The following is a 27,923-nucleotide window of genomic DNA, read 5'->3' as shown; positions in this document are numbered from 1 at the left end:
CTCTTCTCTTCCTGTCCCTCCTCCCAACACGATCTACACCAGCAGATGCCCTGAGGTTTACAAAACTGGATTCTGAATGCTGAGTAGGAGTTTACCGGGCCAAAAGGAATGATCCCCGCAGCAGTCTTGCATTGGAAATTAATAGAAACAAAGGCAAAGGAGGACCACTGTTCCCTGCCTGCCTAACGCCTCTCACCATCCACGCACCAGGAAGGTCCCCAAGACCCCCCAGGGCAGAGATGGCTGGCAGAACCCAGTGCCGGCTGGCCTGTTACCTGGAGCTGCTGAAGAAGGAGGAACTGAAGGAGTTCCAGCTTCGGCTGCCCAATAAAGCGCACTCTGGTGGCTCTTCAGATGTGACACCAGCTCAGCCAGAGACCAGTGGCACAGAGGTGGCCTCATGCCTGGTGGCTCAGTATGGGGAACAGCAGGCCTGGGACCTGGCCCTGCGCACCTGGGAACAGATGGGCCTGAAGTTGTTGTGTGCCCAGGCCCAGGCAGAGATGGACTTGATGTCAGGTGAGTGGACAAAGGGCCCCTCTGCCTGCTCATCTCTGACCCCCATCTCTCCCCGCTTGGGACCCCACCGCCACCACTGAACCCTCTCTTCCAGGCCATCCTCTGGGCAGTGACTTGGGACTGGCCTGTCAAAGTGGGGATCCAGGCCCAGACTAGGCTGGAGCTGAGAGGCTTACTAGGGGGTCCTTGCTGGACCCTAGAACCCCACACCCTCTTCTATTCAAGTGCCTTCTGAGGACCCAAGGTGGTCCTCACAGGGCCTGGGAGGGAGATCTCAGAGGGCCACAGAGGGGAGGTGCTGATGTTCATAAGGGAAAAGGGAAGGGGGGGCATGGGTTTCAAGCCCCTCCGAAGTGGGGCACTTGCCTGGCATTGTAGTTATGAGCACAGACCTGGGAGTCAGGCAGAGGCAGGTCCTAGTCCAGGCAGTATGATGCTGAGCAAATCCTAGGATCAGTCTCTGCCTCTGTTCCCCCATCTGCAAAATGAGTGAGTAAGAGCCTGCCTCCTTAGGCTGTGTGAGGGGTGAAAGAGATAATCCACGTGAAACATTTGGCACAGAGTCTAATGTGTAGAAAGTGCTGCTGCTGCTGTTACTGTTACTATTAGCAGCCCGTGGAGGCAGAATCTACAGTCCCACATCGGAGAGCTGGGGCTCAGAGAGCAGTAGCGACTTACACAGGGAGGTAGTGTCAGAACCAGGACAGAGACGCACATTTCCTGGATCGCAGATCAGGACTTTTTGCCCAGTGGTGTCTGTAAGAGCATCATTCTCGGGACGAGCCCGTGGAGGAGGTTGTGGCAGACTACAGTGGTTTCACTGGTTTCTCCTGACCTCTGTCTTGGTTGAGACGGGAGAACTGCTTCATATGAAGAGCCCTGGCTTCAGTCCCCTGGACCCTGCCCCTGCCTTTCTGACAAGCCCCAACCTCTTTATCTCCTTCCCGTAGTGCGCTCTCCCTCATTCCCTTACTCCCCAAGTGCACCCAACTTGGAGTCCCCCAGCTGGCCCACCTCCACCGCGGTGCTGCAGTTCCTGGGCCCTGAGTCCCTGAAGCGCCCCCAGGACTCAGAGAAGAGGAGTTTTAGACAGCTTCCTGGCACATCATCTGGACTCAACTGGAGAGGTGAGGCTCGTTGAGTCAGGCTGAGAGCCCTGGATGGAGCTGTGAGTCAGCCAGGGTGAGCATGTGCCTGTGTGGGGACCTGGGGAGGGGGACAGCAGAGGAAGGATGGAGGGGCCAGGATGGGGTGATGAGAGCAGTAGGCCCAGACGTGATCTTTCAGGGAGCTACCAGTGCTGAGACTGCACCCCTTCCCATTTGACAGATGGGGAAACTGAGACCCATGTGGGTCAGGCAGTGAGTCTTACCCAACTGGGTGCCATGTGTGACATGGCCCTTGCCCAAGCAGAGCTCCACTCATAGTCTTGGTGGGCTCTGAAGGTCTTTGGGGTCAGTATGGTCCAGAAGTTCCAAGGAGGATTATATTCTCCAGCTGGGCTCCAAGAAGAGGCGAGGCTCATTCCTCAGCCCCAGCCAGTTTCCTAACCTGACTTCTCTTATTTTGATCTCTTGCCATCTGACTCACCCAGGCACCAAACCTCAGCTACACCCTTTTCTCTTCCTCTTCCCATCTCAGCATCGAAGTGCAGAAGGACTACAGAGGGCAGCTCACTTGTCCAAGCTCACTTAGCACTTAGTGGCAGTGCCAGAGCTGGGACCAGGAACAATCCAATCCTCCTCCTCCACTTGCTGGAGGAATGGAGCAGTGATTTCTTCCTCCACTCTGCTGCTGCTTTGTGAAAGTCTCCACCTGATTCTCCTTTCTCTTTCACTTCCTTCTGTGCCCACTCTCACTCCTGCTGCTCCCAAGCCCTGGCAATGCTGGTTACAGGCTCAAGCTCTATTGCCCTCAGTTTTTGCCCTGACTTTACGCATTTGCTGTGCGACATGGAACAAGTTGCTCCACTCCTCTGTGTCTCATTTCCTTTTCTGAGCCTTCATACTACTTAGTTTCCACTCCTTGTGCCACTTCCCACTCCACAATACAGAATTTGCAACTCTTTAAGCTCCACACATAATCCACTAGCATAAAAATCCAAGTGCATGATGTAGGCTCTAGTGAAGGTATTGTAGAAGAAAGTTAAACTGCTCACACTTCTCTCCCCACAAAGGATCTCCTCCAGTGCATCCACCAATATTCGCTTCTTTCCTGCCCTTCCCCCAGGCAGTATCCAGTCTCACTGGCTCTTCTCTCCTCTATGATACAGAGCAATTCTGCTCTGCCCCTAACTTGTACAGCCCAAGTTTCACTGCCTAGCAGAGCAGTGCCTGGCAGTGAAGAGACCCCACCTTCCTTAGAATGCCACATAGTAACTACTTATTGTTACTTGAAATGGGGAGCTCAGCTCCCAAGTGTGTATCAAAGTCTTTCTACCTAATACACACTGTACTCCAACCAAGAGGTTTCAGAAAAATTGTATGTCTACCTTTACATGGTTTTAAGAATAAGATAACATCCATCTCACAGGAGTCATGAGAGTTTAAAATGTATGCACCTGAAATAAAATGGTTGTTCAGCAAATGGTTATTTCTTCCCTGTCATTCTCCCTAGAAAACCCTTTCCTGATCTTTGGAGCTCTTCCAAGATCCCCGGACCACAAGTCTCCAAGCCAGGAGTCACCCAACACCCCCACATCCACAGCAGTGCTGAAGATCTGGGCACCATCACCTCAGCCCAGACCAGAACCCAGGAAGCAGGAGGCTTCTATGACTGGGTCATCTCTTCCTGAAACATCTGGAAGTTGTAGCACAGGTGAGGCCCTGCTGAGCATCTGGAGATGGGTGGGTGAGGCAAAGGCATGGGCAGAGTCCTCTGGAAAGGCATGGGCAGAGTCCTCTGGGGGCCAGGTGGGCAGGCTGAGCACAGACATCTCTCCAAAAATCCCATCATTGGAGTCGCTCCATTGGACCAAGTCACAGTTTCCAAGAGGCCCCTGAAAATTTAAATGAAGATGTGTTACCTACCATGGAAATACGTCACCTGGTTTAGTGGGCAGGGCATTGGCCTGGGGTCAGGAGATCTGGATTCCATCTCCACTGAGCTCCTCACCCCCGAGTTGCCTAGAGTAAGTCACATGCCTGTGTTTGCAGGACACTCATTCTGTGTCAGGCCCAGGGCCCGGTGCTTCACATGCACATTCTGCCTAAGTTACACAACCACTCTGTGAAAGCAATATTGTTATTATCCCACCTTTGGAGGGAGAATGAGAAAACTGAGGCACAGAAAGATAAAGTCTCACAGTTAGTAGTGGCAGAGGTGCAATTCAGCCTCTGCACTCTCTGACGCACAATCCACACCTTTAACCCCTACATCCTACTCCCTCTGCCATCTGAGCAGTGAGGACGTCACACAGAAGCCACAAGCACACGAGCTCCTGATGTCAGTCTTAACCCTGAACTATACTACCTCTCAATGCTAGGACAAGTCTGAGAGATGTTGAGTTAAAAGGATTCCTTCTGCACCCAGCCAGAAGTAAACTGGTAAAATTAATGGTCCTAAAATGTGACCCAGACTCAAAGTATATCAATTGACTTAATTAGTCTCATCCCTTCCCATTCAAAATAGAAAAGAAGGAAGGAAGGGGGCAGAGGTGGAAGGAAGGATTAAAAGCAACTTACAGAAACATTCAAATGCAATAACCTCTCTAGAATGCAACCTTAAAAATGAAAAAAATATGAAAGCCATGAAGACTAAATAGTTGCTATAATTAAAGCTTCCATTGGTTCTGAGCATCCTAGCAACCAGGCAAAAGGGGTAATATGATGATGATGTAATATCAATTACTCAATACAGGAGAAAAGACCTATTCAAGAGAAACCCACTTTCCCCCCGATTCTAAATTCTAACAGAATTTTTCAAGTGGGGAACTTAAGGTCTCCAACAACAGTTTCATAGCAAGCACAAAAATCACGTGGTATGCTTTTTGATATAGTAAGAGCAAAGGTAGAAAAATTTGTTTGTGTGAGGAACAAAAGAGTAAATATTTTAGGCTTTGTGGGCCATAGGGTCTAAGTTGTAACTGCTCATCTCTGCCCTCATAGCCTGAAAGCAGCCACAGACAGGACATGAGCAAATGCACTGGCTGGGTGCCAGTGACATCATATTTATGGACACTAAATTTTGTACTTTGTATAATTTTCATGTTATGCAATATGATCCTTCTTTTGATTTTTTCCAACCATTTAAAAATGTAACAACCATTCATAGCTTGCAGGTTGTACAAAAACAGGTGGCTGGCTGGGGCTGGCAAACTCCGGCCAAATCCAGCCAGCCACCTGTTTTTGTGGATTTGGCCAGAGTTTGCCAACCCCTGATCAGCGACATAATATTAAAAATGAAACTCATTAGAGGTATCAAGGGTAGAGGGAGGATTTCTAAAGTACGACTCGATTCAAGAGGATTAGATATGTCACATGGTAAGAAATCCATGAAAACCAGGAGGTTTTGGTAAATGTGGCATCAAGAGAGCTAAGTCCTCTCGGGGCACCTGAAGCAGACATGGCCTGAGTGGGCGGGCTGTGGCTGTGACCTCAGGTGGCCATCCTGATGCTCTCAGATTTTCACATTGCCAGAAATCTTCCCACAGGAGACAACAAAAGCAAATCTACAATTCGCCTAAGGAGAGAAATGAGAGGCACTAAGAATACTGTGAAGGGAGAGCAGGGAAGGGGCTGCAAGGGTCCTTCTATTTGGAATCTGACTGACAGGAGACTGAGATCCCCCCCCCGGGGACAGTCCCTTATGTGAGCTCAGCTCCTCACAGTTCAAAAGGCACCTTCCCAACTGTCTCAGGTTGGGCTCCGTCAGAAGCAAACCCTGAGAGAGGATTTCCTGCAGGTAGTTTATTGGGGAGATGATTCCCTGGAAGCTCTGGTAGGAGAGAGGACAAGTGGGGCAGGGAAGGGGAAGCCCAGGAAAGGTGCGTGATGGAGCAGGTTACCCCTCTAAGCAACTGAGGTTCGATGCTGCTGGGGATGTGTGGGAGACAGTGGAGAACACACCTGGAGTTGTCTGTCTGGAGCAAGGGACCCCCATCTGTCACCAGTGGAGGGCTCGTGCTGGCCTGCCCCACTTGTGGACCATGAGCTCTCAGGCAGGCAATCACGGGTGCTTGCAGAGGGACACTGGCTGGCAGGTATGGCAACAGTGGGTGCTGAGGGAGTGTGTCAGGACCCAGCAGCATCTGCAACACCAGCCACCCTCTCCTCCATTCCCCCATGACTTCCTACAAGGAGATGTCACTATCTCTGACTTACAGGTGAGAAAACAGGCTCATGGGGCTAATGGCCCAAGACATGGGCTTAATGAGGACAGAGAGCTGTGTCTGTTCTATTCACTCTTTATCCCCAGCCCCTAGAGCAGCATTTGGCACATAGGAAGCCCTTGATAAATATTTGAAGAATGAAGAAAAGTCCCACAGGAAGTATGACTTGGCCAAGTCAAGACTTGAGCTAGGATCTCGTACCCCAAAGCCCATGTTCCCTCCGCTGCACTGGTGAGAACATACCACGGTATGCAGCCGGCACAGTGTGTGGCTTGGAGCATGTGCCTAAAACAGTTGTTGAATGAATGAACGAGCGAATGAATCTACTTTACATCTCTATGTTCCATCTTTCCCTCCCTTACTTAGGAATCAGAGAAAGATACCAGAAACAGAGGAGAGAGAAGCCCTGTCCCACTCAGTCCTGGAAAAATGAGGATTTGCACCAAAAATTCACACAGCTGCTACTTCTACAAAGACCTCACCCCAGAGGTCACCTCCATCATGATGCGGTGGAAGAGCAAGGACATTTGATTGAGATCAGAGATTTATTTGGCCCAGACCGGTACACCCAGGAAGAACCTCGCATAGTCATACTGGAGGGGACTGCTGGAACTGGGAAATCAACACTGGCCAGGCAGGTGAGGGGAGCCTGGGAGGAGGGCCAGCTGTACAGGGACCGCTTCCAGCATGTCTTTTATTTCAGCTGCAGAGAGCTGGCCCAGTCCAAGGCGGTGAGCCTCACTGAGCTCATCACAAAAGACTGGGCTGCCCCTCCAGCTCCCGTTGAACAGATCCTGTCTCGGCCAGAGAAGCTGCTCTTCATCCTCGATGGGTTGGATGAGCCAAAATGGGTCTTGGGAGAGCAGAGTTCTGAGCTCAGTCAGTGCTGGAGCCAACCGCAGCCAGTGCACACACTGCTGAGAGGTTTGCTGGGGAAAACCATACTTCCCGAGGCTTCCTTGCTGATCACAGCTCGGACTGCAGCTCTGCAGAAGCTTATTCCTTCTTTGGAGCAACCACGTTGGGTAGAGGTCCTGGGATTCTCTGAGTCTGGAAGGAAGGAATATTTCTACAAATATTTCATGGACGAAAGCCAAGCAATTAGAGCCTTTAGCTTGGTTGAATCAAACCGAGCACTCTTGGCCATGTGTCTCACGCCTTTGGTGTCCTGGCTGGTCTGCACTTGCCTGAAGCAGCAGATGGAGCGGGGAGAAGAGCTCACACTGACCCCCCAGACCACCACGGCCCTCTGGCTGCACTACCTCTCCCAGATTCTCCCAGTTCAGCCCCTGGGGACCCCGCTGAGGGGCTTCTGCTCTCTGGCTGCCGAGGGTATCTGCCGAGGAAAGGCCCTGTTCAGTCTAGGTGACCTCAGGAAGCACAGGTTAGACGGGACCATCATCTCCACTTTCTTAAAGGTGGGTGTTCTTCAAAAGCACCCCACCCCTCTGAGCTACAGCTTCATCCACCTGTGCTTCCAGGAGTTCTTTGCAGCAATGTCCTGTGCCTTGGGGGATAAGGAGAGAAGCAAACATCCTGGCAGCATCAGAGGTGTGGAAAAGTTGCTAGAAGCATACGGAAGGCACGACCTGTTTGGGACACCAACCGTGCGTTTCCTATTCGGCCTTTTAAGTGATCAGGGGGTGAGTGAGATGGAGAGCATCTTCGGCTGCCGGCTGTCCCAGGAGAGGAAGTGGGAGCTGCTGCGCTGGGCAGAGGCTGAGGCCGAGGCCCAGGCTGAGCAGCCCTCCCCGCAGCTGTCCTCTCTGCAGTGGCTCCACTGTTTGTACGAGGCTCAGGATGAGGAGCTCCTGACACAGGCGATGGCCCGTTTCCAAGGAACAAGAATGTGCATCCAAACGGACATGGAGCTCCTGGTGTCCACTTTCTGCATTAAGTTCTGCCACCATGTGAAGAGGCTCCAACTGAATGAGGGTGGACAGTACAGACAAGTGTGGAGGCTCCCCAGTGTAGTTCTGTGAGTACCCCACTCTCCAGCTCCTCTGTCAGTCCCATGAGCCCGAATGTCCTAAGCGCCAAGGTCACTCTCATTAGGGCTGGTCAGGAAGCAGGGGGAGGGGCCTGAGGGATCCAGGTCACTAGCAGCTTCTAACTGCTAAATCTGACTGCTGTTCTCTGTCCACCCAGACCCTCTGCAGTGCCTAGCAGGGCCCTGCTTGCTTCTGGAAAGGCCCACTATGGCCCTGCCTTGTGCTGCAGCCTCTGCCCCACCTCTGTGATGACCGCCACATTCTCTCCTGGATGCGCTCCCACCTCCACATGGGCCTTAGTTGCCCCCACACTCTCCAAGGACCAGGCAGCTCACCTGTGTCTGCTCCTTCCTCTCTTGTCATGCTTTCCCTCTAAGAAATTGCTCACTTGGCTGCTCCAGGCACCCCCTTGATGGCTGTTGACAATGACATTGGCCCTGAGATCTTCCTCTATCACCTCAGAATGCATGTGTCTGAAAGGGGTCCCTATTTTTCCCTGCAAAACTGACTTCCTCATTTGTGTCCATGATGCCTCATTGCCACAGGCTCTCAACCTGAACCCCCTCCCCCCCGAGCGTGAAAGAGTATCTTTCTCTAACCATCCTCCAACCCCAGCAACACCGGGACTTCCCCGTCCAGGTTCCCCTGCCTCTGTTGCAGTATTGATCGTATTGTACTGGTACTTTAGATGTTCATTCTGTAAATATTTATTAAGCACTGATTTTATGCCAGGCCCTACAGATCACAGATTAAAAAGTACAATCCCTGCCCTAAGGAACTCAAAACATGGGGGCAGGAGGAAAGACATCCATCCAGTAATTTCAATAGACTGGAATTCCTGCAATAATAGAGTCACGGGCAGGTATGATGGTGGCCTGCGGAGGGGAGTGACCACAGAAGTGGACCAGAGAAGGAAGGATTCTCAGAGGAAGAAACCTGTGATTTGAATCTTTTACTTCAAGATCTTTAAAGCTTTTTCCCACAATAAAACACAAGTTTATTGTAGAAAAAAATATGGGTATGTAGACAAGCAAAAAGATGAAAATTAGTATAACCAAAATTCCATCGCTCAGAGATGACCGTTATTAGGAATTGAGGTATATCCTTCTAACTTTTTCTCTGTGCACATTTCTATGGCAAAATTGAACCATACTATACATTTTGTTGTACGGTCAGCTTTGTTTTCTTGATATATCAAGGCCATCTCCTCATGCCATGAAGTCATGTGATACGTACGACACCACTGTGAATGACCACGTGCTATTCCACAGCGGAAGTGCCATGGCTGACTTGACCATTCCCCTATTCTTGGCCATTCCAGGTTGTCTGTAGTTGTTCATGGTGATAAGCAGGAAGCAGGCCTTGAAGGACCTGGGTACAGGTTATGCAAGTGGCAGTGGCCTGACATGGGGGCTTCAGAAGAGCCCTGAGCAGGCACATTGGCAGAGGCCAGATGGGGGCAAGAGGAACCAGGGACACCAGGCCAGCACAAGAGCATTTGGAGTGGACAGTGCCAGTGGAGCCTGGAGAGAATCCACGGGAAAGCCAGAGGCTCCAGCTGCAAGTGGGGAGGGAGATTTTTAAGGTACTGAGTGCATCAGGCAAGGCAGAGAGAATGGAAAAGAGACTACTAGAAACAAACGGAACTGGCCAGGAAGAAATGAAGATTGGCCAAAGGCTGTGGGAAGGGAGAGGAGGGCCAGCCAGAAACATTAAGGAAACGAAGAAAGCGGGGTGGGCAGCCACCAGGTATTTGGCTTGTAATTAAGCATCGTGCATTTTGAATAATAAATTTTAATTTTCTTCTTTGAGTCCCCCTGATGAAAGATGGCAAACATTGACTGAAACAAAAAGTTAAAGATTTATTATTCAAAGTTCACAAAACTAAATCAATGTAAAAGAAATTCCAATAATTAAACCTTCCAATAATGGCTTTTTTTTATATGTTTGCAGCATTTATGCTTTTGGAGTTGTTAAAGCTTAAAACTGTGCTAGGACTTTGGGGATGCTCTATAATAATTCTTAGTCCTCCACACACTCTGCAGCAGGTACCACAGTGTCCTCTTTTTGCAGCTGAAGAGATTGAGTGAGACACAGAGAGGTGGAACTCATGTGCAGGCTCCAGAGCCCTTGCTCCTCCCCTCTGCACATTTCTGCAGACTTGGGGGGAAAGAGCAATTGAGGTTGGGGACATATTGGGATGTATCAGGTTGAAGAGTCATGGGGGTGTTGAGGTGGAGATATCTGGCCGTAAAATAGAAATGTCAGTCTGAAACTTGGATTAGAGCTTGAGTAGCTAAAGCCCTGGAAGTTGATGATGTCACTAAAGTAGTGTGTGAAGATGGAGAAATTAAATGGGTGGAAATTATATGAGGCAGAGTCTACTCCAACACTCTCAGATGAAGCCCGTCATCCCCTTCAGGCTGCAAATAGTCTCTCCTAGGACATTCCCCTTTGCCACCACTCTCCTGAGGATCCTGTCTGTGGTCTTGCTGTGCTTGGAAGGGGATGGGGCCCCATGCAAGTCAACCTGGACAGCAGACTGCTGGTATATGATTAAACACAACATCCCATCACAAAGTTGTCCTCAAACCCTTCTCCCAGGCTCTGTTCCCACCTCCCATCTACTTCCTTTCTGGGTACTGGGACTCTAGAATGTCTGTGCCAAAGAAAGACACGTATGTCAAAGGGAGGAAGGCTGTCCAAACTACCGAGTTCCTCCTCCGTGCCAGGCCCTATGCTGGGCACTGCAGATGAAAAAGATGAATATCCGCCCTTGCCTCTGAGGAGCTCCCAGACCGAGGCAGAAACAGACACATGAAATGAACACATCGGTGCGGTGTGGTAAGGGCTGTAGAATGAGGAGCCGCATGGAGGAGGGGCACCTAGTCCAGGCCAGTGGGACAGGTGGGAAATGTGGTCAGTTCTAGGGCTGGCACTGCCCATTGTGGCCTGGCGCTCAGGGGGACAGAGCTCCACTGTGTCATGCAAAGCTGAGCACCTCAGACTCCACACATGCAGGTCACATCTCTCCTGTCCCTCTCCTCCTCCCTCAGGTCCACCAGGGTCCCGGTCACAGATGCCTGTTGGCAAGTTTTCTTCTCCATTCTTGCGGTCACCGGAAGCCTGAAGGAGCTGGACCTAAGTGGAAACATGCTGAGCTGCTCAGCACTGCAGAGTCTTTGTGAGACCCTGAGACGCCCTCATTGCCACCTGGACTCCCTGCGGTGAGTGTGGCCTGAGTCCTGCTCTGATGCATGGATGGGCAGGAGATCCAAGTCAGAAGCTGAGTCTAGGATGAGGGATCCGTCTTCTTATTCATCAGCCTTCATTGAGCCTCTCTTGGCCATGCACTGTGACAGGTGTAAGGGCCACTGTGGCAAACAAACACAGACAGGATTCTTTTCTCACAGAGTTTGCAAGTGACAGATGTTACTCAAGGAACCATACTAACAATGGCTGCCAGGCATGATTGAGACCCAAGTGGGGGTCATGCTCATGGTTCATGCTGGCAGCCACCTGCCCTGTTACTCAGCTGGGAGTGGGGTGGGGAGCAGGGAAATGGCAGAGTTGGGGTTTAGCCAGAGGAAGGTGACAGAAGGTCAGAGGGTAAAACATTCAGGATATTGGCAATAAGGGATCCTGAAATCTAAGCTAGATTGCAAGGGAAGCAAGGAAAAGAAACTGGTGAGAGATCAGGGAAAAGGACATTGCAAGAAAGGAAAGCAATGCAGGGACTGCACGTTGAAAAAGGTCGGTGGGAAAACACGAGCAGGCAGAGTAAGGAGGAAATCTACCCCATCCTAAAACGGTTCCAGTGAGAACCACCTGAGTCTAGTGGAAATGCTTTTGAATGGGACTCAGGAATCCTGATTCTACCTCAAACTTCACCCTTCAGTAGGATGACACCAACCTGCAACGTACCACTTAACACTGACTTAGAACTTCACAGTCCCCAAACCAAAGCACCTTCGTGTCCATTGCCTTGTTGGGCCTTCAAATTAAAAAAAGAAAAGAAAAACAGCTGTGAAAATAGCAGAGCAGGGACAATTATTCCCATTTTCCAGATGTTAAGACCTGAGGCTCAGGGAAGATAACTGACTTGCAGAATTCATACAGCTGGCAATGGGAGAGCAGGCACACGGACGCACCGAGTGCCTGACCCAGCACCAGCACCACCTTTCTGTAGGGTAAGCCAGAGCTGACTCATGCTGGCTCACTGGGGTAGCATCATAGAAAGAAAGAAAACTGGTCCAAGATTACCAAGCCTGGATCAGGCAAGTGTGAGCATTTCCCACACTAGAAACTTGGCTCTAATGGAAGAGCACACACCTTTACCACCATGGTTGCCAGACTATCCAAGACCCTCAGGCAAAGTCCTAACTAATGGCTGGATTTCTCTCTCTCTCTCTCTCTCTCTCTCTCTCCTCTCTCTCTCTCTCTCTCTCTCTCTCTCTCTCTCTCTCTCTCTCTCTCTCTCTCTCTCTCTCTCTCTCTCTCTCCCCCCCCTCTCTCCTCTCTCTCTCTTTCTTTTAAACATAACTGCAAGTTTGTACCATTTCACCTACATCTCGCCATTTCCTTCCACCTCCCCCACTCCCAGTAACCAATATTCTACTCTCTGTTTCTAAGTATTTTACTTATTTTTAGATTTCACATACAAGTGAGATCATGCAGTGTTTTTCTTTCTATGTTTGTCTTATTTCACTTTTAGATTTCTCTTGAAATAGGCTAGAATCAAGAATTCTAAAGGGAGAATTTTTTTTATTGTGGTAAAATATATATAACATAAAGATTTCCGTTGTCAGTATTTTTAAACATATCATTGTGTGGAACTAATTATATTCACAATGCTGTGTAAACGCTATCTCTATCTCCAAAACTTTTTTGTATCCTAAACATAAACACTGCACCCATCAACCAATAACTTCTCATTATTGCTTCCCTTGCCCTCATCCATTACCTGTAACCTCTAATCTACTTCTGCCTCTGAAATTTTTTTCTCTTTTTAATTTATTTTTTCTTAATTAACTCATGATAATTGTATATATCTATGGAGTACAATAGAATGTTGGGGTACATTTATACTGTGTGCAATGATTATACTAGGGTGTTTAGCGTGTCCACCTCAAACATTTGTCACCTCTTTGTGCTGGGGACATACAGCATCCTCTCAACTAGCTACGTGAAGTTAGACAGTATTAATTGTTGGCTGTATTCTCCCTATATCGCTATAGAACATTAGATCTTATTCTTCCTATCACTTTACAATTTTGTATCTATTGACCGCCCTCTTCCCATCCCCCATCATCCCTTCCATCTCCCCTTACTAATCTCTAGTAACCACTATTCTATTCTTTATTTCGACAAGATCAACTTTTTTAGATTGTATATATGGGTGACAACATGTGATATTTCTCTTTCTATGCCTGGCTTATTTCACTTATTTGCTCCAGGCTTATCCATGTTGCAGCAAATGGCAGAATTTCATTATTTTTTATGGCTGAGTAGTATTCCATTGTGTATATGCACCACATTTTCCTTATCCGACCATCCATTGGTAGACATTTAGGTTGGTTCAAACTCTTGGCTATTGTGAATGGAGCCGTGATACACACGGGAGTGCAGGTGACCCTTCAACATGATGATTTCCATTCCTTTGGGTATATACCCAGTAGCGAGACTGCTGGATCGTATGGTAGTTCTATCTGTAGTTTCTTGAGAAATCTCCATACTGTATTCCTTAATGGCTGTGCTAATTTACATTCCTACCAACAATGCAATGAGTTCCCCTTTCTCTGCCGCCCTGCCAGCATTTGTTCCTTTCTGTTTTTTTGATAACAGCCATTCTAACTGGGGTGAAATGATACCTCACTGTGGTTTTGATCTGCACTTCTCTGATGATAGTAATGTTGAGTCTTTTATCATATACCTGTTATCCATTTGTATGTCTTCTTTTGAGAAATGTCTGTTCAGCTCATTTGCCCTTTTTATTTTCCTTTGGTGACTGGCTGCTGGTATGGGGATCCAAACCCTTATCCCTGGTGTTATGACACCACACTCCAGCCAACTGAGCTAACCAGCCAGTCCCCTGCCCATTTATTAATCAGATTATTTGTTTTGTTACTATTGAGTTGAGTCCTTTGTATATTCTAGATATTAATCCCTTGTCAGATGTACAATTTGCAAATACTTATTCCCATTCTGCAGCTGTCTTTTCACTCTGATTGTTTCCTTTGTTGTGCAGAAGATTTTGATTGTTTCCTTTGTTGTGCAGGTTTTTAGTTTGATATAATTCCATTTTTTTAGTTTTGCTTTTGTTGCCTATGCTTTAAAAGTCTTTCCATAAAATCTTTGCCCAGTCCTGTGTCCTTTCAGCTTTTTCCCCATTCAGTATGATGTTAACTGTGAGTTTGTCATATATAGTCTTTACTGTATGAAGATACTTTCCTTCCATACCTAATTTGTTGAGCGTTTGTATTTCAGTGGTATCAGCTATAATGTCTCCTTTTGCATTTCTGATTTTATTTATTTGGGTCTTTTTTTCTTGGTTAGTCTGGCTAATGTTTTGTTGATTTTGTTTATCTTTTCAAAAAAACAACTTTTCACTTCACTAATCATTTGTATTGTATTTTTAGTCTCAATTTCATTTATTTCTACTCTGATTTTTATTATTTCTTTTCTTCTACTTATTTTAGGTTTGGTTTGTTCTTGCTTTTCTAGTTCCTGGAGGTGCATTGTTAGGTTTTTTATTTGAGATCTTTCTATTTTTTTTATTTAGGCATTTATTGCTATAAACTTTCCTCTTAACACTGCCTTGGCTATATCCCATACATGTTGATATGTTGTGTTTCTGTCCTCATTTATTTCAAGAATTTTTTTATCTCCTTCTTAATCTTTTCTTGGAATTATTGATCTTTCAGGAGCATGTTTTTTAATTTCCATGTATCTGTGTAGTTTCAAAAGTTTTTGCTATTGATTTCTAGTTTTATTCCATTGTGGTCAGAAAAGATACCTGATATGATGATTTCGATTTTTTTGAACTTGTTGAGACTAGTTTTATAGCTCAACATATGGTCAGTCCTGGAGGATGTTTCATGTGCTGATGAGAAAAATATGTATTCTGCAGCTATTGTATGAAATGTTCTATAAATGTCTGTTAGGCCCATCTGGCCTATGAAGCCACTTACATCTGATTTTTCTTTGTTGATTTTTTGCCTTGGTGATCTGTTCAGTGCTGATAGTGGGTTGTTACAGTCACCAACTACTATTGTGTTGGCATCTATCTCTCCAATTAGATCTGTAAAGCTAAGGCTAGGGCTCACAGACCCCTCGAGCCCATTGTACAGACTGGGTCACAAACCCTCCACACGCAGCTCTACGAGCTAGGTAATAGGAAAAGGTCCTGGGAGCCGTGGGTGAAGAAATAATAGGTTTTATTCAGAGGTAGGAGCAGCCACCCTAATGGCTTCCCGGAGCATCTGTGGAAGCTTCACACATCAGAGCCGTTAGTCCTTTTATACTCAAGTCCATAATCCAAAACACCCAGCAGTGGCTGCAGCCCAGAGTAGAAATGGTCAGAAGGGAAAGGCGAGCCTCAACATGGCCCCATGCACACCAGACACTCAGCAAGATTCTGAACATCCGAGGGGCCCTGACCATTTTCTTTATATTTTCCCAATAAGATATGATAACATTTGCTTTGTATATCTGGTTGCTCCAGTGTTGGGTGCATATATATTTATAATTGTTATACCCTCTTGCTGTTTTGCTCCCTCTATCACTATGTAATGCCCTTCTTCATCTCTTGGTACAGATTTTGATTTAAAGTCTGTTTTATCTGACATATGTATAGCTACTCCTGCTTGCTTCTGTTTTCCATTTGTGTGGAATATCTTTTTCCACCCCTTCACTTTTCAGTCAATGTGTGTCTTTGTAGGCAAGGTGTGTTTCTTGTAGGTGACATATGATAAGTCATATCTTTTATCCCTTCAGCCAATCTATGTCTTTTAATTGGGGCATTTAATCCATTTATATTCAAGACTATTATTGATATGTGAAGTCTTACTCCTGTCATTTTGTTGGTTGTTTTCTGATTGTTTTGTGTATCCTTTGTTCCTTTCTTTCTCTCTTATTCTTTATCCTTGTGGTCTAGTGGTTTTCTGTATCAGTGAGGTTTGATTCCTTTCTCTTTCTAATCCGTGTGTCTATTCTACCAGTAAGTTTTGTATTTATAGGTATTTTCATGGTAGTTGTAACTGTTCCTTCTTGTCTAGATGTAGGACTCCTCTAAGCATTTCTTATAAGGACAACTGGTGCTGGTAAATTCCATTAACTTTTGCTCCTCTGAGAAAGACTTTATTTCTCCTTGATTTCTGAAGGATAGCTTTGTGGGGTATAATATACATTGCTGGTAGTTTTTTTCATTCAGTACTTTAACCATATCATCCCATTCTCTCCTGGCCTGTAGGGTTTCTGCTGAGAATCTGCTGTAAATCTAATAGGGATTCCCTTATAAGTGACTTGATGCTTTTCTCTTGCTGTTTTTAGAATTCTCTCTTTGTCTTTAATTTTTGATAGTTTGACTACAATACGTCTTGAAGAGGGCCTTTTTTGCTTGAACCTATTTGGGGACCTTGGAGCTTCCTGGATTTGGATGTTTGTATCTTTCCCAAGACAAGGGAAGTTTTCAGCTATTAATTCATTAAATATGTTTTCAATACTTTTATTGTTTTCTTCTCCTTCTGGAATGCCCATAATTCAAATATTTGTTCACCTACTAGTATCCATATTGTTGAGACTCTCAGATGTATTTTTTATTTCATTCAATGGAATTCTTCAGTTCCAAGATTTGTTTGAATTTTTTATGATATCTACCTCTTTGTTAAATTTCTCATTCAGACCATGAATTGTTTTTCTGATTTTATTGAATTGTTTGTCTGTATTCTCTTGTATCTCAGTGTGCTTCCTTAGGAGTATTAATTTGAATTCTTTTGCCAGCAAGTCTTCGATTTCTGACTCTTTGGGTTCAGAATAATAATTGGAGCATTATTGTGTTTCTTTGGTGGTGTCATGTTTTCTTGTTTTTTCATGTCTTGTTTGCCTGCATTGATATCTGTGCATTTGGTGGAATAGTCACCTCTTTAAATTTTATAAAAGGCTTGCATGGGGAAGAACTTTCATCTGCAAATATGTCTTTGGGTCTTGATTGGATAGAGTACAAGGCCACTATGTGGGGCTACAGAGAGGGGGCCTTGCTAGCTGCCTATCAGTAGTAGGCAAGGCAGCTAAATGGCTCTACAGTGGGGACCCTACCAGCCACTTCTCAAGCAGTGGGCAAGGCTGCTGAGGACAAGACCTCCTGGCTGCTTCTCCAGGAGGGTGCAAATGTGCTTTATATCCATTGACTGGAGGTGAGTTTTTTAGGGTAGGGACACATGAGCTATTTTTCTGGGTTTGAAGCTTGCACAGAACTCAGCTCACTGGTGGGACGGGTGGGGGTCGGCCTGTCTGATCTCTGGCCAGGGACATGGGGGTGCATCAGTTCAGTAGGCCTGAGTTTGGATTCCCAGACGTGCTGGGCTGGGGTCCCAGCCACCCCTGGGTCCAGACCTCATGCCACTGGTATCAAGGCATTGTAGCCTATCATATGAGTGTGCTGGGATAACTGCAGAGCCTAAGGCTGGGGAAGCACTAGCTACTAGCCCCAGGGCAGGGCACACTCCCACCACCGCTCTGGTTTGCAGATGGCTCCATGCCGCATTGGCTTGGGTCATTAGGGTGGTGGGTGGGGAGTACACCGCACGTGCCCCTTTTCTGGAGCAATGCAGCACATGTATTCTAGGCAGTTCCCCACACTAGTCTCCACACTGTGAAGTCCTCCTGCAAAAAGATTTGCAGTCCTCTGTGGTGAGGATGGGGGTTGGTGTGGGTCCTCTGCCTACCTTTTCTCCCTGCAAGTAAAAATCTCTCCTACACCAATCCAGGTGGCAGAGACATGGCAGCTGAGGCCATGTGCCTCTCTCCTCTCTATGCTGTCATCCTGGGCTTTTGTGCTCCACAGGGATCTCACCAGTCTCCTGCTACACTTCTAAACTCTCCCACAGACACTTCCATATTGCTAGTTAGCTGTCTATTAGTTTTTCTGGTCCTGTTTTGTGAGAGGAATGTGCCCCAGGCACCTCTAGTCTGCCATCTTGCTCCACCTCCCCTGGGTTTGTTTTTTTGTTTTAATGGGCATGTAAAACTGAGCCCATTACATAGACAAAGGCGAAGGATTTGGTACAGGAGAGGTTGGAGATCTCTAACCGGAAAGAGGAAACCAGAAAGAGGAAGGTCTTAGGAGAGCCAGAAGGACATTGAATCAAGACACATGAGGCTTGGCCTCCTCTGGAACAGAAGGGAAAGAGAAGGGCTGTGTGGAAACACGGGCAGCTGAGTTGGACAATGTGAAGGACACTGAGGGTGGCAGGTCCCACAGCAGCAGCATTCTTTAAGCAATAACCTTCTGCCAGTCACTGTCCTAAGCACATGGCATACATTGTCTCCTTTGATCTTTGCAACCACCTGTGCAATAGGCTGGTGAATCATGTTATAGGTGAGTAAACTGAAACTTGAAGATAAAGAAACCTCCCCTAGTCTTTGACTAGTTACTGACAGTGGCAAGGTTTGAACCCGTGTCTGTCTGGCTCCAGAGCCTGTGCGCTTCACCAGCCCCCTCCACAGCCCCAGCTCAGATGGCCTCAGTCTCTTCACTGAAGTCCAAGGACAAGTGTCCTCAGTGGGGCTGGGGAGAGGTTGGGAAGGAGAATCCACACAGCACAGCTTGTAATGGTGAGTCATGCGGGGATGAATAAAACCATGACAGAGGCACATGTGTATATGGTGACATGAGTCCTGGAGGCAGGAATATGCCCGGCAGAAATGGGCATGTCAACAAGCAGGAAACCAGACAGGCTGGGCAGGTGGAACCTGTCATCAGGGAGGTGTGGGCTGGCAGGAGGCAGCCATCTGGGAAGTGGGCCCTCAGCCATGAGAGGTGGCTGGTGGCCAGCACAAAGCCACATCTGTAGGGACATCTCTCAGCTGGATGCCTGACTTCCCTGGGCCACACTCTGCAGCTCAGGACTGGAGCAGAGAGAGAGACATAATCAAAGGCCAAGGGCAATGTAAAATGCCAAGTGTTGGGACGTGTCTTTGATACAGCTGACCTTGGATTCCTGGCTGGGTAGGAAAGTCCAGAAGAAAGCCAGAAAAAACAGAGGGGGAAAGCAGATCTTGTGAGAGCAATGAGAGACAGGAATTTTAGGAGAGGGGGGCAGACTTTGATGTCCAACCAGGACAAGCAGAACCAGGCCCCACCTTCAGCCTCCGCACTCTTCACCCACAGCCCTTCCCACAGTCACATCCCACGCCCCCTCCCTCAGGAGCCTGCTAAGTCTCCATCTGCAGCTCCAGACCCAAACCCAACACTCTCCTCTTGTACGTCCCGGAAGGTCCTCAAACTCAGCATGTTCTAAGCTAGACTTTCCTCACTAAAGAAAATCTGCTCCTCCTTTCAGGACCAACTACATCATTTTCAGAAGCCAGAACAAAATGAAAGTGCAATGCCATTGCTCAAAATTCAGGATAAAAGTGCCATTAAAGGTACTAAGGTATAAAGCGTCTGTCTTTCTTCCAGTTTCTCTCTCAAACTATCAGGGTATTTTTATTTCCTGTTTAATGTTGCACTCCCTTGGGCAGGAGGATACTAGCAAGGGGGGCCTGCAGACTTCTTCCCAGATGGCTGCCTCCTGCCAGCCCACACTTCCCTTGATGACAGGTTCTACCCGCCTGGCCTGTCTGGTTTCCTGCATGTTGACATGCCCATTTCTGCCGGGCATATTCCTGCCCCCAGGACTCGTGTCACCAGAAACACATGTGCCTTTCTCATGGCTTTTTTCATCCCCGCATGACTCACCATTACAAGCTGTGCTGTGTGGATTCCCCTTTCCAACCTCTCCCATGTCCCACAACTCAGTTTGTGCACACAGCCCTCCAGATCCCAAGTGCTCCCTCCCACAGTCGCCGAACCCATGCACCATGCCCCAGAGTGGGTGGAAAGTCAATCCAGACATCACCCCTTCCCGAGGGCCTACCATCCCAACCCACAGCATATGGGAGACCACCCGTGCCCCACAGAGTATTGCCAGGGTGCACCAGGTATCCACATCAACAGTGGGTAATAACTTTGCCCCCACAAATGTGCCTAGTGCTGCCAGCCCAGAGCGGGTCAGCTGCCAACAAGCCCTACTCCAAGATGCCCTTCCCCAATCCTCTCTGTGCCTGATCCAGGCCCCCACTGGAGACAGAGGGCAACAGCGATCACTGGGCTGAGGGGAAGGCTGGGCAGGGGCCCCACAACACCAGGAGACAGGGAAGTGGGTGCCAAGAACTGCTCCTGCTGAGGGAGGGAGTGAAGGAGGGAGGTGGCAGGAGATGGTATCATGAGCCAAGCCTCCACTGTCTCTTTGGACTCCACTTACAAAACACAAACTCAAGGAGAGAATTATTAGGAAATTCAATATGGCAGCCACAGAGCACTAAGCCCCAATCGCGAGACCTTCTGAGCATATGGCTGTGTAAGCCCCAATCGCGGGACCTTCTGAGCATATGGCTGTGTGCAACTGCTCTGCTCGTGCACCTGTGAAGCTGACCCTGCCTCCTCTCACATCTTCTCTCTCAGCAAGCAGCAGCAGCTTCAACTCCACATCCAACCTAGAAGCCCCCTGGCCCCCACATCTACAGAGGCAACAAGTGCCTTGGGGTCTACTTGAAGCATCTCCCCACAGCCACTGCTCTGACCCATGTGCTCATCCCACCACCTGGACCATCTGCTCCCTTCCTGGCCACATCCAGCCACCCTCCACTGGCTGTCAGAGAGCTTTCCAGAGCAATGCAGAGATCACATCATCACTGTCCTCAAGAACTTTCAGGGGCGCATCACTGCCACCCGAACAGGGTCTGAGTATCTTACAATGACATTGAAAGTCTACCACTATCTTGTTATTTTCTAGCTTTACCCCCAAACTCCATCTCCCTGCCATGTTGCCTTTATGCCAACATCACTAAACTGTCATTGCACACCCACCTCCCAGCCAAGAGTGCCCCACCTGCACCCTCACCTTGGAAAACCACTCATTCGAGGCTCACCTTCTCCCCTTACTATTGTCAAAACCAGTCAATCATTCCTCTGCCTTCAGCTGCACCTGACGTGCCTTTGATGCTATTTCACTCATTCTCTGCATACTTATTAAGTGCCTGCTATATGCCAGACTGTGCTCTAGGCACTGGGGTACAGCTAGTAACCAAAACAGGCAAAATTCCTTCCTTGTGGAGCTTACTTTCTGTGGGGGAGGGAGGACAAAAAGCCACATAAATAAGTAAAATACCTTGTGTGTGATATGGCCAAAGAGAAAGGTAAAGCAGAAAGAAGCAGGGAGTCTGGGGTGTCTGTAAAATTGTAAATAGGGAAGATGGTGAGGCAAGATCTCACCAAGGTGACTTACTTTTGAGCAAAGACTTGAAGCAGGTGAGGAAACAGACCACGAGCTATCAGGCAAGAAGAGTGTTCCAGGCAAATGGGTCATTGTCTGTTCCCCTCCCCCCACCACCAATAACCCTGAGCAAAGAGGTTGACAGAGTGGGGATAGGAAGAGGAGCCAACTGCGATCCCCTTCTAATATCAGGAGTCAGCGATCCCTGGAAGGCTAGCCCACCTATAATATTTAATGCTCACTTGCATCTACACAGGACAAAATTGAGCCCCATAGAGTTTAAATTATTTTCCCCAGGTCTCAGAGCCAGGAAGCAACACCAGGATTTGAAGCCAGGTCTGACAGCAAAGCCTGGTTTTCTGCTTTCCCAGTCCCCTCTCTTAGTGAAGATCCTTTAAGTGCTAGGTAACCTGCTACCAGGTTGGTCTGCAGATGGAGCCATGAGGTCCTGAGCATTCTGCTGGGAGCCAAGCAGACCCCGCCATGGGAGTCAAGGGTGGCTGAAGCAGGGCTGAGACCCCAAGAGCAGAGGATCCCATCCAAGATTCCCCCTGATAGCGCCTACATATAATAACACACAGCACATGCACAGCCCTGTTCTTGCATAAATGGTAGCACTGCAAACACTATCCAGCACCTTGCTTTATCACCTAAAATGTGTCTTGGAGACAGTACCACATCATTATATACAACGTTGCTGTGTTCTTTTTAATGGCAGCATGGAATTTCACTACAGGAATTTACCATCAGCTTTTAATCAGTCCCCTGTGACGGGCATCCAGGTTACCTCCAGTCTTTGGCACAGCAAACAGAGCTGCAGTTAACATCCTCGTCCATGCATCCTGAGACACAGTGTATTATCTGCAGCCTATATACCCAGAGGTGGAATTGCTGGGTAAAGCGTATGTGCATTAAATAATTTTGCCCTCTAAAAAGGTTGTCCTGGAACAGCACATACTCCAGACCCCAATATGCAGTGGGGAGCCCAGGACAGGCCGTTGGTTCCGATTGAAGCCACCATACTCCCCCTCGACTTTTATTGTACCAGTTCACTCATTTTTCTTCTGGACTGTAGATGTCCTTAATATTGAAACCCACCAAAACATCTCATGTCAGCTGACTGGGTGTTTGGCAGGACTGATGTGGTTAACAATTAGGCCCGGGTATACAAGTGGAACACTGGGTAAATTACTCCTACAAGGTAGGTATGGTGCGTGGGTAGTGTTCATGGGACTCACACAGGAGAGAGGGAGGCCGTCTGCATCCCGAAGGGCTCCTTGGCTGCAAGAAGAAAGTTCAAATCTCTCAGATTTTTGCAAGCCAGTGAAGTCTTTACCTTCCTTTAATGTTGCCCTACAACCCCCAAAGGGCCACAGCTATAGCAAGGGAGAGCAGACCCCAGTTACCCAGAAGAGCCAGCCCTCAGGACAGTGACTGTGGGCCTGTGTGTGTCTCTCCTGCAGGCTGGTCAGCTGTGGCCTCACGTCCAGCTGCTGCCAGGTCCTGGCCTCTATGATCAGCACTAGCTCCAGTCTGACGAAGCTAGACCTACAGCAGAACGACCTGGGTGACCTCGGTGTGAGGAGGCTCTGTGAGGGGCTCCGGTGTCCCACCTGCCAACTCAAGTTCCTGTGGTAAGGCCCTGCGGGTCCCTGCTGGGCAGAGGGCAGGGGAGGGGAGAGAGGAAGGATAGCAGGGGACTGATTAGGGGAAGGAACAGGGAGGTATAAATGCATAGTCAGCTTGGGTTCATTACCGGCTCCACCACTTACTTACACTGCATGACTGGGGCAAGTCAGTGTCTTCTCTGAGACTCGGTTTCCTCATCTGTGTAATGGGAATAATATACCCACCTCATGGATCGTGATAAAATAAAATGTATGTAAAAACAAGGACAGTGCTGGGAAGAGAGTCGGGCATGATCAGATGATAACTATTAGTGAGGCTGCATGTTCTAAGGGACTCTTGGGTTCACTTCACTCCAGGGCAGCGACTCATTCATTCATTTGCTCAATCATTCATTCATTGCATGCCTCCCATGCGCCAAGCACAGGGCCAGGCGCTTGGATAGATAGTGAGCAAACAGACATGGTGGGCCTGCCCTCCTGAAGCTCCCACCCTAGGGGGAAAGAGGTAGGTGGGATCACCTGTTAACACACAACCTGCATTTATAAGCTCTGTCCAGCACTATGAAGGGGCAGCAAAGGGCTTTAGGAGAGTGTAACACTGGGGAGGATGGAACTAGATAGAAGGGCAGGGAGGACTTCTTAGGAAGGGAGATCAGGCTGAGGCCTGAAGAAGAAATAGGAGCCTGTGAAGCCAGGTCCAGGAGGACAGTCCAGGCAAAGGGACAGCGTGGGGCAGGCTCTGGACCAGGAAGGCCCTGAGAGGCTGGAATGGAGTGGACCCAGCCTCATTTCACACCTTCTCCAAGCCGTTACCCCCACACTGTCTCTCAGCCACTCCTCTTTCCTCCACCTCCATGAGCACAGGTCCAAAGGCCATTTCTGGCTGTGGCACCTGGCCCTGCTGCACACTCAGAGAACCGACAGGGGCTCCCCATCCAGAGCCCTCCAGTACAGCTCTGAGGCTCTAGGCTGGTTTTTGAAGGGGCCCTTGGGCTTTCCTCTGCCAGGCCTCCATTTCAACTCTCAAACCTAAAGGAGTGGTCAGGCCAAGATAACAGGGGTAAATAGTCTACACATGGCTTCTCCCGAAACTGCTGAAACTGGCCATTTACAACCAGGGAAACTCCAGGGGCTGGCGCCCACATGCCCCGCCGGCTCCCCACCGTGTGTTTTTGGCTATCACCATCTCCCCCATGTTGAAGAGCCTCTCCAGAGCTTGGCCTCTGCAGGCGGATCTGCATCCAGGCACCAGCTCGACATCACTTGTGAAACCCTGGTTGCCCCAGATGGGAGCTTGCTCTCTGAGGTCCTGCTAGTGTTTCTGCCTCCATCCTTCCTGGAGCCACAGGACTCAGTCGAGAGGAACAACCTTCTGCTTGGAGGGCTCCGTCCCCTCTCCAGAGGGAGAAATGCCCTGATCGCAGTGAGAGCGGTGAACACACAGCCCCTCACAGGACGCAGGGTCTTTTCAGCTCCTGCCTTCCTGTGCCTCACGACACGCAGAGCAGGAGTGGCTCACCCCATATTATAGGCTGAGGACACAGAGGCCCAAGAGAAGCCACCAACTATCCCAAACCTGACAGGAATCCCAGAACACAAGGCCTGTGATTACGGAGCCAGGACTCTCTCTTTGCAGCAACCGTTCCCACCCCTGGGAAGGAAGTCCCAGGACCGGTCCCTACGTGGTCATTTGAGGCCATGGGGAATGGCCGTTCTGTGGTAGACACTGTGAAGTGCTGCCCAGATACCCTCTGGGAATGAAGACGTAACCCCCAGCCACAAGGAAGCCTGCTGGCCGCTGGCTACAGGGATGACCTCTGCCAGTGACAGCCACCTCACCCAAAGTCATGTCCCCTTCTCGGGGTGGTCTGGGTCTAATGACTGACTGATGTTGGAGTACAAAGGCCCAGCCCCTCACCCCAACTCCAGACAGCTCTAAAAGGTTGTCTCAGCTTCAGAACTCCCCGTACAGCTGGCTGAGGCCTCTGTTGAGACAGCCTTGCAGCCGGCAACCCCTCTGAACCAGCAACCATGGGGTGGACCTGACAACACTCCCTAACACACCTCCTCACTGCCCTCTCCATCTCAGAGCCTACAGCAGGTTCCTTCAGGAGGTGGCAGATCCCAGGGTTCTGGGCCCTGTGGACCTTGGGATCATGTGGGGGATCCCAGGGGAACCAGGCTTTCTTCATGCTTGCAGGCTGGACGAGACCCTTCTGAGCAACGAGGTAAAGGAAGAGCTGAGGGCCCTGGAGGAAAAGAGACCTCAGCTGCTCGTCTCCAGCAGATGGTAAGGGGTGGCTGACCCAGGCCCAGGGCCAAGAGTCTGGGGGTGGAGGGAGAGACAGAGAGAGCCAGGAAGTAACCGGGAAACCACAGCAGCCAGAGAAAGGCTTGTTTGTTTAGTGCAGATAGAATCACATCACCTCCCTCCTTAAGCCCTTCCATTAGATGAGTAAGGAGATGAAGAAGTGAGAGAGCAAGTGAGTGGGCGAGCGAGTGAATGAGTCGAGTTACTGAATGAGTGAGCAGTGAAGAGATGGCTGGAACCACGAAGGCAGTGACCACGAGGGGGAGACAAAGACAAAGACACCGAGAGAGACCAACCTCACCCTCACCCCCACCAGCCACACACACTCACACACATACGCACATCCTGTGGAGGGAGAAGCCCCGGGGGCAGGACAGTCCCTTCTCTGCCCCCTAGGAATCTGCTGCAGCCCTCATGCTACAAAGTGCATGTGTCCCCAAGTTCCTGGCTGCTGTGCCTCACCTGAGATGGAAGGGAAGAAGATCCTAGGCTTAGGAACAGGAGTCATTCATTCATTGAACAAACATTCCCTGCAGACCCACTGTGTGTCGGGCACTATTTGGGGAAGTGAGGACACAGCAGTGAACAAGACAGACGTGGCCCCACCTCAGGAGCTTAGTCCAGCAGGAAGACAGACACAAGTTGTTATGCCACAAGGCTGTGTAATTACACCTGGGGTTGGTGTGGATGCATTGATGGGCCTATGTCACCTTGTCCAAAGGAGCGGAGCTGAGCTCTGAAAGATAGGAGGGGTTAGCTGGGCACAGAAGGGGTCTATTCCAGGCTCTGAAGGAGGAAAGAGCTTATCTCCTTTGAGGAACAGGAGGCCAGGTGTCTGGAGCAGCGCTATTCAAAGTGTGGTCTGTGGACCTGCAGCAACAGCATCAGCATGACCTGGGAGCTTGATAGAAATGCACATTCTCAGGCCCCCCTCCAGACCTGCTGAATTAGAGGGAGTGGGCCCAGGGAGCTGTGTTTTAACAAGCCCTCCAGGTGATTTTTAAGCACACTGAGTTTGAGAACCACTGGTCTGGAGGTCAGGGAGTTGGGGGAAAGTTGCCCAGGTGGGGTTGAAGTGGGTCAGGGCCTGAGGTGGTGACCATGTGAAGACATTACAGGGCTTCCGCAGCAAAGTGACATGCTGGATTTGTATTTGAAGATCAGCTGCTGTGTAGAAAATGGGCTGGAGAGAAACCAGAGAAGAAGCAGGGAGACCTTTCAGAGGATGCTGTGGTGGTTCTGGCCACAGATGCCGGGGTCTGGGACTAGGGTAGAGGCCGTGGAGGTGGAGAGAAGAGAATAGAAAGGGGAGCTACCTGGAGGTGTCAAGGTGATCAGCTCCCAGGGGCCAGGGAGGAGTCAGGATGATGCCCTGGTTCTGTCATGCATGATGTGTCGATGACAGGGACTACAGGAGAAGCACAGGATAAGGACCAGGATCAATTCAGACGTGTTGAATTCTAAGTGGGAATGTCCTGTAGACAGCTCCAGCTTCCTCCAAGATCTTAGGGAGAATGAACAACTCTGTGTCTAGGAATCCAAGTGTGATGATCCCAGATGAGGATCCAAATGGAGAGACGAGTCATAATATGTCCTCACTCAAGAGGCAGAGACCAAAATCAGGTAGTTTTATTTGTTTGTTTGTTTTTTAAAGATGACTGGTAAGGGGATCTAAACCTTTGACTTGGTGTTGTCAGCACCACGCTCTCCCAAGTGAGCTAACCGGCCATCCCTATATAGGGATCCGAACCTGTGGCCTTGGTGTTATCAGCACCACACTCTCCCGAGTGAGCCACAGACCGGCCCTAGAATCAAGTAGTTTGAATGGCCCAGGCTGGGAGCATCATGACAGGGCTGGGGGGCATTATCTCCTCCATCTCCCTGCCTCTGATGTGGGACAGGGCAGGGTCCCCACCTAGGAGGGCCCCACCCCCTGTGAGATCTTTCGCTCCTAGAACCTTGCTGAATTTCTGCTTCTCTCTCCAAGCCTAGGGGACTGGTGCTGCCTCTCTCTGGACTGTATAGGTCATGCATCAGACTCTGAAACTGGGCCCAGTCTCCCTATCTGGGCTGCTGAGGCCTGGGAATCATCTCTCCATCCCTGCATCCATCTTTTGAGCCATGTTTCTCTATTAACCTTACCGCCTGAGGCATGCTAGGAAGAGTGACACTTTTGGATGGGGGGAAGGGAGGTGGACAGAGGCTGGGTTGGGGGACAGTGGGGTAGGCCTCCTCAGCAGACAGGCAGACCCAGGAGCAGGGACAGAAGCTGCAGACACACTCCCTGCCCAGGCAGGCCAGCCTTAAGAAGGTCCCTTCCATGGTCCAGTTGTGGGGGGTGGGAGGCCCAGGCAGGAGAACTGCACCTGATCACTGCCCTGCCTGTTCCAGAGGGAAGCTCCCCACAAATAACACAAGTGGAACCCTTCTGTCTGCCTTCTCCTGCCTTTCTGGGGGAACTGCACATGGAGCTTCTGGGGACCGAAGATGTCTTCCGGAGTGCCACAGGGCCTGTGGCTGCTGAGGTAGTTGACAAAAGCAGGAGCCTGTACCGGTGAGTGAGGGGGCTCTGCCTGTCCCACCCAGCGCCCTGCCCTGGGTCCCCATAGA

General features: G+C 49.2%; 1 protein-coding gene across 1 annotated transcript in view; it reads left to right on the top strand.

Annotated features, from left to right (window-relative positions):
- The first annotated feature begins 239 nt into the window (after positions 1-239).
- The window catches only part of NLRP1 (NLR family pyrin domain containing 1), a 45,583-nt gene continuing 17,899 nt past the window's right edge, over positions 240-27,923 (top strand). The window contains 10 exon segments of the mRNA XM_063109831.1: positions 240-519; positions 1,470-1,646; positions 3,136-3,336; positions 6,215-7,826; positions 10,896-11,066; positions 22,838-23,008; positions 25,203-25,292; positions 26,848-26,936; positions 27,112-27,131; positions 27,659-27,867. Coding sequence (XP_062965901.1) covers positions 240-519; positions 1,470-1,646; positions 3,136-3,336; positions 6,215-7,826; positions 10,896-11,066; positions 22,838-23,008; positions 25,203-25,292; positions 26,848-26,936; positions 27,112-27,131; positions 27,659-27,867 — 3,020 coding nt within the window.

Source organism: Cynocephalus volans, chromosome 10, assembly GCF_027409185.1.
Source record: "Cynocephalus volans isolate mCynVol1 chromosome 10, mCynVol1.pri, whole genome shotgun sequence".
In the NCBI taxonomy this organism is placed as follows: domain Eukaryota; kingdom Metazoa; phylum Chordata; class Mammalia; order Dermoptera; family Cynocephalidae; genus Cynocephalus; species Cynocephalus volans.
Note: the sequence above shows the minus strand (reverse complement) of the source record. Positions and strands in the feature narration are given on the sequence as shown.